This window comes from Vipera berus, assembly GCF_964194415.1.
Source record: "Vipera berus genome assembly, chromosome: 5".
Lineage (NCBI taxonomy): Eukaryota > Metazoa > Chordata > Lepidosauria > Squamata > Viperidae > Vipera > Vipera berus.
The window spans coordinates 1,896,896-1,911,212 of NC_138207.1; the positions used below are offsets into that span (position 1 = coordinate 1,896,896).

Sequence of the window (14,317 nt, forward strand, 5' to 3'; positions counted from 1 at the left end):
GTCAGCTTTTTTTTTAGTGCCGCTGTAACTTCAAAAGGTCGCTAAACAGAACTGCTGTAAGTTGAGGACTGCCTGTGTCGATCAGCCTGCAATCCTAAGGGGGAGCGCGACCTGAGCCCTGCTTGTCCTCTAAACAAACCGTGTGTGTGTGTGTGTTTGTGTTGGAGATCCCTTAAGATCCCCTTCTCTGCAAACCCCAATTTTTGGACCCCTCTGGAGCGTGGGAACTTCCCTTCCCCTAATGTCGCCATCCGAAGGAGCAACTTAAATCAAAGTAGGTTTAAAGAGTTCCCTCTGGGTGGGGTGGGGGGGGCACCCGGGGCGGGAGGGGTAAAGAAGAGACAAATATTTCCATTTTTAAATTATTATTATTATTTTTTAAAGCCAGCCTTGCAATTTAAGGCAGGAGATAAATCTTGTAAACCCTTAAAGGGACAAAGCCCCCCCCCTTTTTTTTCCTTTAGGAGGCTGTTCTCTGCGGGGGAAATTACGGGTGGGTGGGTGGGTGTCTCTGCAAACTAAGCTGAAATATTTTTGTCTCTGCAAACTAAGCTGAAATATTCCCCATTTTAAAAGGGGGCCCCGAAACCCTCCTGAATGGGAAGAGTCGGTTTTGCTCCTCCTAAAATGGGGCCGCTTTCAAAGTTACAGGCAGTCCTCTGCTTAACGACCGTAAAGGGAAACAAGATTTTCCTTTACTAAGCAAGGCGGCTGCAATGCCAGTCGCGCCCAATTTTACGACTTTTGCCACAGTTGTTAAGTGAATCGCGCAGTGAAGTGGCTATTCCCCACTGACTTCGCTTGTGATAAGGTCGTAATAGGGGGGAAAATCACGTGACCCCGGGACACTGCGACCGTCATAAATGTGAGTCAGTTGCCAGACGTCTGAATTCTGACCAGGTGACGGCGGGGATGCTCTGACGGTCGCTAAGTGTGAAAAATGCTCCCAAGTTCCCTTTTTTCCCCAGTACCATTGTAACTTTGAGTGTACAACTATCTGTTGTAAGTCGAGGACTAGAAGCAGTGTCAATCATTATCGCAGAAAAAGGATGAGCCTTAATGAGTATATGACTTGTTTTGGTGTAGGATAGTTTGAGTTACCATGTAGTAACTACATATTTATTTAATCCTTTATCTCGTTCAATAGGCTTTATTGGTTTTTTTTAAAAAAAAACTTTAAAAAAGTTTGGGTGTTTTTATACTTGTTTTAGCTTTTAAAAATTACTTATTTTATTTATTCGATTTATAGGCCACCTATCCTGCGTGGACAGCCGCTTACCCGCCAGTAAAAGCAAGACAAAACACATTAAATGCTAAAATAACAAATGCTAACCTTACCACTGTTTGCATGCCATTTTAATTTAAATGTAACTTATGTTTTGGGGGGGTTATTTTTTTAGTACGTCTGTCTGAATTTTGATCACGTGACCCACGGTTATAAGTGTGAAAAATGGTCGTTAAGCGCTTTTTTTTTTTAGTGTCGTTCTAACTTTGAACGGCCACTAAAGTGAAGTGTTGTAAGAAATCAACTGGGGTGTCTTTTTTTCTTCACGGGGGGGGGGGGGCTTTGCCGGCCGCAGCTGGATTTTTTCCCTTTCCTGACCCGGGTGTGTAGCAAGAGACCGCAGGGTTAGAGGGAAAAAAAATATTCTGCTTTTTTTTCTTAAGGGCAGGGAGGGGAAAGAGGGGAAAAAATAATAAAGGGGAAGTTTATTTCCACCGTTCCCGCAACTGGTTTTTCCCCGGAGCGGCAGTTGCCAAATTGTGTTCCCAGAAACAATGTGTATGTGGTGTGTGTGTGTGTGTGTGTGTGTGTGTGTGTGTGTGTGTGTGTGTGTGTTGGAGTAGGTGGGCAGCTTAGGGTAGAGGAACAGCGGGAGACGTCCCTTGTGTGGTTGAGCTTTTCTCTTTCTTTCTCTTTCTTTTTCCTTCCTTCCATCATCCTTCCTCCGTCTCTCCTTCATTTCCTTCCTTCCCCTCTTCCATCCATCTCCTTGCTTGCTTTCCTTCCTTCCTACCTTCTTCTTTTCATCATCTCCTTCTTCCTTTCTTTTCTCTCCCTCCCCTTTTCCTTCCTCTCTCCTTCCTTCCTTCATCCCCTCATCTTCCTTCTTTTTCTTTCTTCACTCCCTTCCTGCCCTCATTCTTTCCTTCCTCTCTCCCTCCCCTTTCTTTCCTTCCTTCCTTCCTTCCTTCCTTCCTTCCTTCCTTCCTTCCTTCCTTCCCTCATTTTCTTTCCTTCCTCTCTCCCTCCTTTCCTTCCTTCCTTCCCTCATTTTCTTTCCTTCCTCTCTCCCTCCTTTCCTTCCTTCCTTCCCTCATTTTCTTTCCTTCCTCTCTCCCTCCCCTTTCCTCCCTTCTTTCCTTGATTTCCCCCGAATTCAAGGGAGCTTGGACTTAGTTCGCTTGTGGCTCCGCGGGGATTCTAGGCTGATTCCTCTTTTGACTCCGCCCCCGGGCTCTGCCCCGCCTCCTCCGCCTCTCCTTGCCCATCCCTCTCCTTCACAGCCTTGCAGGGCCAAAGAAGGTCCCTGATCTGCACGGAAACTTCCCGCGCTCTTCCTCGGTCTCAGGGCTGCCCTTCATTTGGGAAAGGAACGGGTTGGAAGACCCCACTGGCCCCACCCCAAAGTGGCCCACCTGCTTCCGCCTTCCTGACCTGCGATGGGCCACGTGGGCTGGGAGTCCTGGACACCCCCCAGCCCCAAATGTTTAACCTAGGTTGGAGATGTGGGTCTCACCCACAAGAGACACCATGAAGACACCTCAGTTTTCTTTCACGCGAAGGGGGGGTAATGTTCTCTCTCCCCCTCTTTTGCTCTCTCCCTCCCTCTTTCCTCCCTCTCTTCCTCCCTTTTTCTCCCTCCCTTTCCCCCTCACACCCTTTCTCTCCCTCCCTCTTTCTCACCTTTTCTCCCTCCCTCCTTCTTTTTCTCTCTTTCTTTCTCCCTCTCTCACACCCTTTTTCTCCCTTTCTCCTTTTTCTCCTTTTCTCTTTCTCCCTCTCTTTTCTCCCTCCCTCCCTTTCTCCCTCTCTCACACCCTTTCTCCCTCCCTTTTTCCTTTTTCTCCCTCCCTCCCTTTCTCCCTTTTTTTCTCTCTCACACACACTTTTTCCTCCCTCCCTCCCTCTTTCTCCCTCTCTTTTTCTCCCTCTCTCTCTTTCTCTTTCTCCCTCTCTCACACCCCCTCCTTCTCCCTCCCTCTCCCTCCCTCTCCCTCTTTCCCCGCTTCTCTCTCTCTCTCTCTCTCTCTCTCTCTCTCTCTCTCTCTCTCTCTCTCTCTCTCTCTCTCTCGTTCTCTCTCTCTCTCTCTCTCTCTCTCTCTCTCCTTGCAATCCATTCCAGGAGTTGGACATTGTGTGGTCCAAGAAGCAGCAGACATTTTGGGCTCCGCCGCGACCGTTGAGGAGGAGCCTGTATTTCCTTGAAAAGCCCCAGTGACGGAGCAACCGCAACTTCTGGAGGCGAGGAGTTCCACTGACTAACTGCTCTCACCATCGCACAAAATGCGCCCTTCCTTCTAGGCTGGGCCTCCTCCCTTCACTTCCCAGCACGCTGGCAAACCCACCAGGTGAACGAAAAGAGGTCAGGAGAGGAAGCCTAATAAAAAATAAAAATTAAAATCTTTTCTGGCAATTCGAGCCACCTTTGGAAACGGAGAAGAGAGCCTTCAAAGTTGGGTGGAGCGCCGTGCAATTAAAACTCTTAGTAGGTCATGGCAACCTAAGAGATACTACCAGTTAGGTTGGTTCCCAACCTGTCATTAAGGAGAAAAGAGGAGGAGAATTGCTGGCTGACGAGCCCTGGAGTCACATCAAGTGGCAAAGTGCAAACAAGAAGCAGCCCAGTGGTGGGATCTTGAGATCTACTGACTTAGGGCCAAGTAAGAGAACTGGGAAAGTCAAGGGTGACAACAACAACAACAACAACAAAGTGGGCTGCAGAACACAAAAGAGGAGCCTCCGGTTTGCACGGAGTTGCAAGAAGTTGCGGCTGCATCATCAGTGGAGGTTTTGAAGAAGAGACTGGACAGCCATTTGCCTGAAATGGCATAGGGCTTCCTGCCTGAGCAGGGGGTTGGACTAGAAGACCTCCAAGGTCCCTTCCAACTTTTATCATGATCATCATCATCATCATCAGTGCTTTTTTTCTAAAAGAAAAAGGTGCCGGAACTCACACATGTCATACAACCCGCCTTGCCTACCCTACAAGGCTCCATCCAAAAAAGGTGCCGGAACTCCGTTCTGAGCGTTCTATGACAAAAAAAGCCCTGATCATCATCATCATTATTATTATAAAACCTTTATTCATAAAACATGAAACTCAGTCAACTGAACACTCAAATTGACTGGCGCTGATGGTTGACACGGGTTGCTGCCAGCATCCTAGGTATCAACCAGGTATCTCCTTAAGATGTAAGATGTTCCGAGTAGCGCAGTTTTTTGTAGCTTTGCTGGAGTTATTGCAGGAAGCTGCAAGTTTTTGAGGTGTTTTGCAAAGTTTTTGGACATCGCTCCCAGCGCCCCGATGACAATGGGTATCACTGTTACGCGTTTCATCCATAATTGCGCAGTTTCGATGGCCAGGTCGTGGTATTTCGTAATTTTTCCCAGTTCTTTTTCTTTGACTCTGGCATCTCCTGGTACAGCGATATCAATCAGCTGTACGCTTCGGTTCTCTACGACTGCCATATCTGGCGTGTTGTGTTCCAAATGGCGATCTGTCTTTGGAGGTCCCACAAGATCTTCACCCTCTCATTCTCGACAACTTTTTCCACCCTATGTTTCCACGACTTTTCGGACACAGGCAAGTCGTATTTTTTACACAATGCCCAGTGGATTAGTTTAGCAACTTGGTCACGTCTAGCTTTGTAATCCGTTTGCGCGATTTTGCTGCACTCACATATTAAATGTGAAACAGTTTCGACGTTGTCGTGGCAAAGTCATTCAAACTTCGTTTTTCTTCTTCTACAGTTTGGTGGATTTGCAGTAGCCCTCTGCCCCCTATTCTCCTTGGCAGGTACAACCTGTCGATGTCACTTCGTGGATGCAGAGCGTGGTGCACGTTCAAAAGTTTACGCGTTTTCCGGTCTAGGTGTTCCAATTCGGCCAGCGTCCAGTTGATAATTCCAGCTGGGTAGCCTATCACTGGGACTGCCCATGTATGAATGGCTTTAATTATATTTCCAGCATTCAGCTTCGATTTTAGTATTTTGAGGACTCTTCTGATGTATTCCTTTTGTGTCGACTCTTTGACTTTTCCATTCAAGGTGTTATCGGCTTCCAATATGCCTAGGTATTTTGAACCGTCATCCTTTGCTAGTGCTTTCGTAATACTTCCGTTTCCCATTTCTGTTCCTTCTATTTTCCCCATTTTTCCTCGTTGCATGGATAATATAGCACATTTTCCAAGTCCAAAGTCCATTCTGATGTCGCTGCTAAACAGTTGAGTATTGATTCAAGTTCAGTGTGGCTTTTCGCATACAGTTTTAAGTCATCCATGTATAGTGGATGGTTTATCTTGCCATGCTGGCTTGAGATGGGGTATCCCAGTTTTGTGTTTCGTAATATTATTGTCAATGGGATTAATGCGATGTTGAACCGTAGTGGTGAAAGTGAGTCCCCTTGGAAGATTTATTTATTTATTTAGTTAGTTAGTTAGTTTTCTATACCGCCCTATTCCCGAAGGACTCAGGGCGGTTTACAGGGCAGCATATAAAAGACAATATAAAAAGATAATATAAAATTAAAATGAATTAAATTAATTAAAGCTCAACAATTAAAACAATATTAAAAAGCTAAAACCCCTTCAGTTTTCAGTTATTACTACTACTATTATTATTATTATTATTATTATTATTATTATTATTATTATTATTATTATTATTATTATTAACAACAAACAACAACAAACAACAACAACAACAACAACAACAACAATAATAATAATAATAATAATAATAATAATAATAATAATAATAATAATAATAATAATAATAATATTCCTCGTCTGATGTTGATTTCACCAATGTTCTCCCCATTTGCTGTTAGACTAGATGACCTCCAAGGTCCCTTCCAACTTTTATCATCATCATCATTATTATTACAATTTGGAAAGAATATTTCGACTGCCCCATAGCTCCCAGGTCTGCTCAACAAAAAAGCCCAGAACTTTCTCCTTACAGAACCTCCAAGATTTAAAATACAAGCAGTCCCTGACTTACAACCGTTCCTTTACTGACGGTTCGAAGTTACAACGGCAACAAAAATGGCTATTTACGACCGCTGTTCACCCTTACGACCTTTGCAGCCTCCCCAGGGTCACGTGATCAAAATTCAGATGCTTGGCAACTGACTCGTACTTACGACGGTCGCAGCGCCCCCGGGGGAATCACGTGATCCCCCTTTTGCGACCTTCTGGCAAGCAAAGTCAAGGAGGGAAGCCAGATTCGCTTAACGACCGTCTGGCTAACTGATCCGCCGCAGTGATTCTCTTTAACAACTGTAGCAGGAGAGGTTGTAAAACAGGGCAAAACTCACTTAGCAAACGTTCCGCTTAGCCAACGAGAGATCTGGGGCTCAATGTTGGGTGTGTGTAAGCCGAGGACTGCCTGTTAATATGATATTCCAGAGGTGCCCATAGGATCTGCAATTTGCAAAAGACCGGGAGGAATACGACTTCAGAAAATTACCACCTCCTTGGCTTAATTACAAACCAGGTTTCTAGGAACACGGCCTGATGGCGGGTTGACGCATCGGTTCTGCCCTACATTCCCAACAGCGACGTCACCCAACAGACCATGAGAAAACATAAGCCGGAAAGAGACATAATCTCCACTTTTATTTAACCCCTTGGAAGGAGGAAGACTGTGGACGGCCTGAGGGCTCTCTGAGCTGGGTGCCTTTCTTGCAGATGTTTCATTACCCAGCATCATCGGTGCTAGAAGGGGGGGGGGGTTACAGAGAGGAGGAGGAGGAGGAGGAGGACTGTGAGGTCCTGGATGCTCTCTGAGCTGGGTGCCTTTCTTGCAGATGTTTCATTACCCAGCATCATCGGTGCTAGAAGGGGGGGGGGTTACAGAGAGGAGGAGGAGGAGGAGGAGGACTGTGAGGTCCTGGATGCTCTCTGAGCTGGGTGGCTTTCTTGTAGATGTTTCAGGACCCAATTAGGGAACATCATCAGTGCTAGAAGGGAGGGGGGGGTCTATGGGGAGGAGGAGGACGAAGAGGAGGAGAAGGGGGGGACGAGGAAGAAGACTACTACTACTACTACTACAGAAGCCTTGGTGTTCTCTGAGCTTCGTGGTTTCCTTTCAGATGTTTCACGGCCCACCTAGCTAAACTCTTCAGCGAAGAAAGCAGGGAATAACACCAGACAAAGAGCCGAGCGGACAACAACACTCTCATCGAGAACGACCCGGGATGAAAAACACATCCCCACAACTCTGGCAGGGCAAGCAACTGTTCCCTAACAGGACCGCTTCTGTGCCAAATCCAGCTGGCCTCCCCTTCTTCCTCCTTGGGACCCAACCAGACCCAACTCTTCCCCCCGAAAGTTGACTTACCGTCCAGGTGGCCGATTTTGCAGTGCTGGACTGTTGAAAGGAGACGTCGAAGCTGTGGGGCCCCGGATAATCTGTGTTGGAGGGGATGGCCGGAGACGGAGAAAGGGCGTCGAAGGTGGAACTGGGCTGGGCGTAGGGCGACGGGGCTGTGACGCTGTTCTGGGCGTGCTCCGTGTTGTATGGACTCGTGGAGGAAGAGCCGTTCTGGATCTGCTGGTCCATGCTGTTCAGAAGCCCCAGGTTGGTGTACTGTGGCTAGGAGGAGAGAAAGGCAGGAGGTGAGGGCTACTGGATGGGTGCAAATCAGTTACTAGGGGTGGGGTTTTCTGCGCGAGACAAGGAACAGCCTGGGACAACATGCAAAAGGGGGTCAGGGGGTCAGCTTCTAATAAAGAAGGCACCAAGAAAGAAGCCCACCCCGTCAAATTGTTCTCCAAAGCGCCAAAAGGGAAGGACGAGAAACAATGGTTGGAAACCAATCAAGGAGAGAAGCAACCTGGAACTAAGGAGAAACTTCCCGACAGTGAGGACAATTAACCAGTGGAACTGCTTGCCACCAGAGGTTGTGAATGCTCCAACGGTGGAGACTTTTAAGAAGAAACTGGACAATTACCTGTCTTAAGATGCTATATAGGTTCTCCTGCTTGAGCAGGGGGCTGGACTAGAAGACCTCCAAGGTCCCTTCCAATTCTGTTCTGTTCTACTCTACTCCTATATTCTATTCCATTCTATTCTATTTTCTATTCTATTTTCTATTCTATTCTATTCTATTCTATTCTATTCTATTCTATTCTATTCTATTCTATTCTATTCTATTCTATTTTCTATTCTATTCTATTCTATTCTATTCTATATTCTATTCTATTCTATTCTATTCTATTCTATTCTATTCTATTCTATTCTATTCTATTCTATTCTATTCCATTCCATTCTATTCTATTCTATTCTATTCTATTCTATTCTATTCTACTCTACTCTACTCTACTCTACTCTACTCTACTCTACTCTACTCTACTCTACTCCTATTCTATTCTATCCTATTTCCTGTAGGAACATGATGGAGTTGGCCAAATGGGCAATTCACCTGGTCAAGTCTAATGATGCCAGGCTTTCTCTGGGTCATCTTGCCAAATTTGCGATCCAGCCCTGCTTTCCCTCCCTCCCTTCCTTCCTCATTTTCCTTCCTTCCCCTTTCCTTTCCTTCTTCTTTCCTTCTTTCCTTCCTTCCTCCCTTTTCCTTTCCTTCCTTCCTACATCATTCTTTCCTTTCCTTTCATTTCCTTTCCATCTCTTCCCTTCCCCTTCTCCTTCCTTCCTTCCTTCCTTCCTTCCTTCCTTCCTTCCTTCCTTCCTTCCTTCCTTCCTTCCTTCCTTCCTTCCCTCCACCTCCTCAATCAAAGTCCAGCCTCCAGACAAGATTCCAGAGTTTGCACTCAATGTCATTTCAGCTCCGGGCTAAATGCACGGGGTCCCTGCTTTCCCCATTCCCCCAGGCAGGAAACCAGCTTCTCTGCCAGATTCGCCTTTATTTTCACGGAGGCGAAGCGAAAACCTCAGCGACATCCGAAGGCAGGTAGGCACACGTCGTCCCAGATCCCGCAAAATGCACAATAGAACTCAAGAAGCACAACAGGCCCGCCGCTTTCCCTACAAAGCCCGAATGCCAGATAAGAACAGCGGCCATTCACAACTCTTAGCCATAACCGTTTTCTTAGCTTTGGTATGGAATTTCACAACGCGGGAGACAAAAATCCCCACCCACCCACCCCCCTTTTCAAATAGGAGCTTGAATGGAATGTACCGCTTGTGTGTTGAAAAAAAGTTCCATTTTATTTCCATGTTTTGTCTCCACGTTTGTCTCGGCCTCACCGACACACAAAGGCCCTTAGGTAACGTTTGCAAAAGGTTTGAAACCTCAGTCGAAACGTTGGCATCGCGATTAAAAGGAGATATTTTTTTTCTTGCCCTAATTTGTCCAGGCATTTTCGGCCTGGTGTTCATAATATCCGATAAGGAGGCTTAAGGAAGGAGTCTCAAAATCCTTTCAATTAAGCCGAGCTCGAATGCAATTTTGGCTTCCTAAATCTAATTAGTTGTTGTTAGTTGCGAAGTCTTTTCCGACCCCTCGCGACCCCATGGACAACGTTCCTCCAGGCCTTCCTGTCCTCCACCATCTTCTGGACTCCATTTAAGCTCACGCCGACTGCTTCAGTGACTCCATCCAGCCACCTCATTCTCTGTCATCCCCTTCTTCTCTTGCCCTCAACCTTTCCCAGCATTAGGCTCTTCTCCAGTGAGTCCTTCCTTCTCATGAGGTGGCCAAAGGATTTGAGTTTTAGCTTCAGGATCTGGCCTTCTAAAGAGCAGTCAGGGTTGATCTCCTCTAGGACTGACCGGTTTGATCGCCTTGCAGTCCGAGGGACTCGCAGGAGTCTTCTCCAGCACCAGAGTTCAAAGGCCTCAATTCTTTGGCGCTCGGCCTTTCTTATGGTCCAACTTTCACTGCCATACATTGCAACTGGGAAGAGCACAGCCTTGACTATATGCACTTTTGTTGACAGGGTGATGTCTCTGCTTTTTAGTGTGCTGTCTAGATTTGCCATGGCTTTCCTCCCCAGGAGCAAGCGTCTTTTAATTTCTTGGCTGCAGTCCCCATCTGCAGTGATCTTGGAGCCCAGGAAAATAAAATCTGTCACTACCTCCATTTCTTCCCCATCTACTTGCCAGGAATTGAGAGGGCCGGATGCCATGATCTTGGTTTTCTTAATGTTAAGTTTCAAGCCAACTTTTGCACTCCCTAAATGTAATAGGGACGCGGTGGCTCAGTGGTTTAGGACGCTGAGCTTGTCGATCAGAAGGTCGGCAGTTTGGCGGGTCGAATCCCGAGTGCCGCATAGCAGAGTGAGCGCCTGTTACTCGTCCCAGCTTCTGCCAACCTAGCAGTTCGAAAGCACGTAAAAATGCAAGTAGAAAAATAGGGACCACTCCGGTGGGAAGGTAACAGCGTTCCGTGCGCCTTTGGCGTCTAGTCATGCCGGCCACATGACCACGGAGACGTCCTCGGACAAGCGCTGGCTCTTTGGCTTTGAAACGGAGATGAGCACTGGCCCCTAGAGTAGGAAACGACTAGCACGCGTGTGTGGGGGAACCTTTACCTTTACCTAAATGTAATAGACACATTTAATAACAGACAATATTTGTAAAGTGTGGGGTCTCTGCTGCTCTCTGAGCTGGGTGGCTTTCTTGCAAATGTTTTATTACCCAACTAAACGCAGACAGTCCTCGGCCCAAAATTTCTGTGGTTAAGCAAGGCAGTTAAGTGAGTTTTACAACGTTTTACAACTTTTCTGGCCACGGTCGTTAAGTGAACCACTGCAGTTGTTAAGTTAGTAACAGGGTTGTTAAGGGAATCCCGCTTCTTCCCCCCCCCCTGGACTTTGCTCGTCAGGAGGCCGCAAAACGGGGTCACGTGACCTCCAGGGCACAGCGACCGTCATAAATATGTGACCAAGCATCTGAATTTTGACCCTGGGGAGGCTGCAATGGTCGTAAGCGTGAAAAATCAGACATGAGTCACTTTTTTCAGTGGAGTTGTAACTTTGAATGGTCACTAAATGAACTGTCGTAAGTTGAGGACTACCTGTAACATCATAATTGCTAGACATGAAGGGGGGGTTGGAAGGAGGAGGAGGAAGACTGTGGGGTCCCTGGTGGTCTCTGAGCTGGGTGGTTTCCTTGCAGACCTTTCATGACCCAACTAGGGAACATCATCAGTGGTAGAATGGAATGAGGGAGAAGGAGGAGGAGGAAGAGGAGGAGGAGGAGGAGGAGGAGGAGGAAGAGGAGGAGGAGGAGGAGGAGGAGGAGGAGGAGGAGGAGGAGGAGAACTGTCAGGTCCTTGGTCCTCTCTGAGCTGGGTGGTTCCCTTGCAGACGTTTCATGAGCCAAGTAGGGAACATCATCCGTGCTAGAAGGGGAGGGAGTTTGCAGACAGGAGGAGGAGGAGGAGGAAGAGGAGGAGGAGGGAGGAGGAAGGAAGGAGAAGGAGGAGGAGGACTGTGGGGTCCTTGATGCTCTCTGAGCTGGGTGGTTTCCTTGCAGACCTTTCATGACCCAGCTAGATAACTTCATCAGTGCTAGAAGGGAGGGGGACTTGCAGAGAAGAGGAGGAGGAGGAGGACTGGGGGACCCTCGGTCCTCTGAGCTTGCCTCTTATTTCTGCAGACCTTCCGTGACCCAACGAGGGGACACCATCAGCGCCCCTGAGCACCTAAGCAGGCCTTTGGCCAACCTTTCGCCCACCTTAAAACGCCGCCCTTTTCCCAAAGCTCTCCCCAAACTCCTCCACCCACCGCAGCCGGGACCCCCCCCTTCCTCTCTGCCCCCCCCGTTCCCCCACCCAGGCGTACTCAAAAAAAAAGAAAGAAAGAAAGAAAGAAAGAAAGAAAGAGAAAGAAAGAAAGAAAGAAAGAAAGAAAGAAAGAAAGAAAGAAAGAAAGAAAGAAAGAAAGAAAGAAAGAAAGAGAAAAAAAAAAGACCCACTGAGGCATCCCAACGAAGGCCAGCAGGAAAAAAAAGCATGGAGAAGGCGGCATTCCAGGCGCGCCTCCGGGCCATCTGTCTCGGGTCTGTGTGTGTGCGCGCGTGCGCGTGTGTGTCTGTGTGTGTCTGTGTGTGGTGGTGGGCCATTCCTCCCCGCGCATCCGAGGAGGCATTTTGCCCGGCCAAACACCGTCACCTCCTCCTCCTCCTCTTCCTCCTCCTCCCTGCTATTTAAATAGCCATTAATCCCCTCCTTGACGTGAGCAGCTGGAGAGGCGTCTTCCTTGGCTGATCTTCCAACCCTTCTCCCCCGCTCCCCCAGGTGCTTCCCCCTCCCCACCTTCCCGGACAGGTGCAGCCCAAATCCAGGTGATCGGAGGTGGGTTAAGACGCCCCTGCCTGCCATGTGGAGGGGGTGGGGGGGGGGAAAGGAGGCTGAGCCTGGGGCCAGGAATGCTTCAGGAGCTCCTGGTCACCAAAGGTCACCCTCTGTCTGAAGCCTCTGCTGCCCTCCACCATCACCGCCTGGGGGTGTGGGGGGTGGCAGCTGGGGGTGGGGGTGGGGGTTCCACACCAGCAGATGACTTTCTGAGAAGCGTGCGCCTGCCGACCAGGAAGCAATCCGAGGGGGCAGCTCGGCACCCCCTCCCCGGGCAAAAAGCTGCTTTGGAATTTGGCCGGCCGGTCCTGCCTGGCCCCCAAGCCAAACCAGGCTGGCTCCTTCGCCTTTCCGCAACAAAAGGAGGCCTTGCTCAACCCAGCAGGCACCCCTGAAGCTCCGGGAAAGGGGATATGGGGGTGGGGACGGGGGAGCGATGGAAATACGGGTGAGTCTCTACTCTGAAGCCCCATCTCACTCCAGCACCTCCACTCACTCCTTGGGCATCTAAGGAATAGCAGGAGAGCCAAGCTGGAAGGGACCCTAGAGGTCTTCTAGTCCAGCCCCCTGCTCAAGGGGGAGACCCTTACGGAATCATGGAGTAACAGAGTTGGAAGGGACCCTAGAGGTCTTCTAGTCCAGCCCCCTGCTCAAGGAGGAGACCCTTACGGGATCATGGAGTAACGGAGTTGGAAGGGACCCTAGAGGTCTTCTAGTCCAGCCCCCTACTCAAGGAGGAGAGCCTTACGGAATCATGGAGTAACAGAGTTGGAAGGGACCCTAGAGGTCTTCTAGTCCAGCCCCCTGCTCAAGGAGGAGAGCCTTATGGAATCATGGAGTAACAGAGTTGGAAGGGACCCTAGAGGTCTTCTAGTCCAGCCCCCTGCTCAAGGAGGAGACCCTTACGGAATCATGGAGTAACAGAGTTGGAAGGGACCTGGGAGGTCTTCTAGTCAAGCAGGAGACCCTATACATTCTAGACAAACAATGGTCCAATCTCTTCGTAAAAACCTCCAGTGATGGAGCAGTCACGATTTCAAGTGGCAAGCCATTCCACTGATTAATTGTCATCACTGTCTGGAAGTTTAAACCTTTAATTCCAGGTTGCTTCTCTCCTTGATGAGTTTCCATCTGTTGCTTCTTGTCCTGCCTTCAGGCGCTTTGGAGAAGAGCTTGACTGCCTCTTCTTTGGGGCAGCCCCTGAGATATTGGAACGCTGCTATCCTGTCCCCCCTCGTCCTTCTCTTCATTAAACTACACATACCCAATTCCAGCAACCGTTCCCTATATGTTTTAGCCTCCAGTCCCCTGATCCTCTTTGTTGCTCTTCTCTGCACTCTTTCCAGAGTCTCAACATCTTTTTTACATCGTGGTGACCAAAACTGGATGCCGGATTCCAGGTGTGGCCTTACCAAGGCCTTGTAAAGCGGTATTAACACTTCACGTGATCTTGATTCTATCCCTCTGTTAATGCAGTCTAGCACTGTGTTGGCCTTTTTGGCAGCTGCAGCATTTAAAATAGGCATTACAAAGATTAGGCGAAACCCAGCTCAAAGACGGTCCCGGCGAGAAGGACCTCGGAGTCCTAGTGGACGATCCCTTAAATCTGAGCCCGGCGATGTGCAGCCAAGCAAGCCAACACAATCCTCGGCTGTGTAAACCGAGGCATAAAAGCGTTAGTGCCGCTTTATAAAGCCTCCTTCAGAACTGCTAATTAACTAACCAAAGAGAGAAGCAACCTAGAACTAAGGAGGAATTTCCTGACAGTTAGAACAGTTAACCAGCGGAACTCCTTGCCTCCAGAAGCGGTAAATGCTCCAACACTAGAAG

The 14,317-nt window shown here is 48.4% G+C and overlaps 2 protein-coding genes across 7 annotated transcripts in view; one reads left to right on the top strand and one right to left on the bottom strand.

Annotated features, from left to right (window-relative positions):
* Positions 1–14,317, bottom strand: part of TP63 (tumor protein p63) — a gene marked incomplete at its 3' end in the record, with an annotated part of 142,229 nt that overhangs the window by 74,559 nt on the left and 53,353 nt on the right. For all 6 annotated transcript variants that reach the window (XM_081329459.1, XM_081329461.1, XM_081329456.1 and 3 more), the window contains one exon: positions 7,567–7,821. In XM_081329459.1, coding sequence (XP_081185585.1) covers positions 7,567–7,821 — 255 coding nt within the window. The remainder of the gene's footprint in view (positions 1–7,566; positions 7,822–14,317) is intronic.
* The window catches only part of LOC308669294 (uncharacterized protein), a gene marked incomplete at its 5' end in the record, with an annotated part of 121,967 nt that continues 120,550 nt past the window's right edge, over positions 12,901–14,317 (top strand). Inside the window, one exon of the mRNA XM_081329931.1 lies at positions 12,901–12,935. Within this exon, the coding sequence (XP_081186057.1) occupies positions 12,901–12,935 (35 nt within the window). The remainder of the gene's footprint in view (positions 12,936–14,317) is intronic.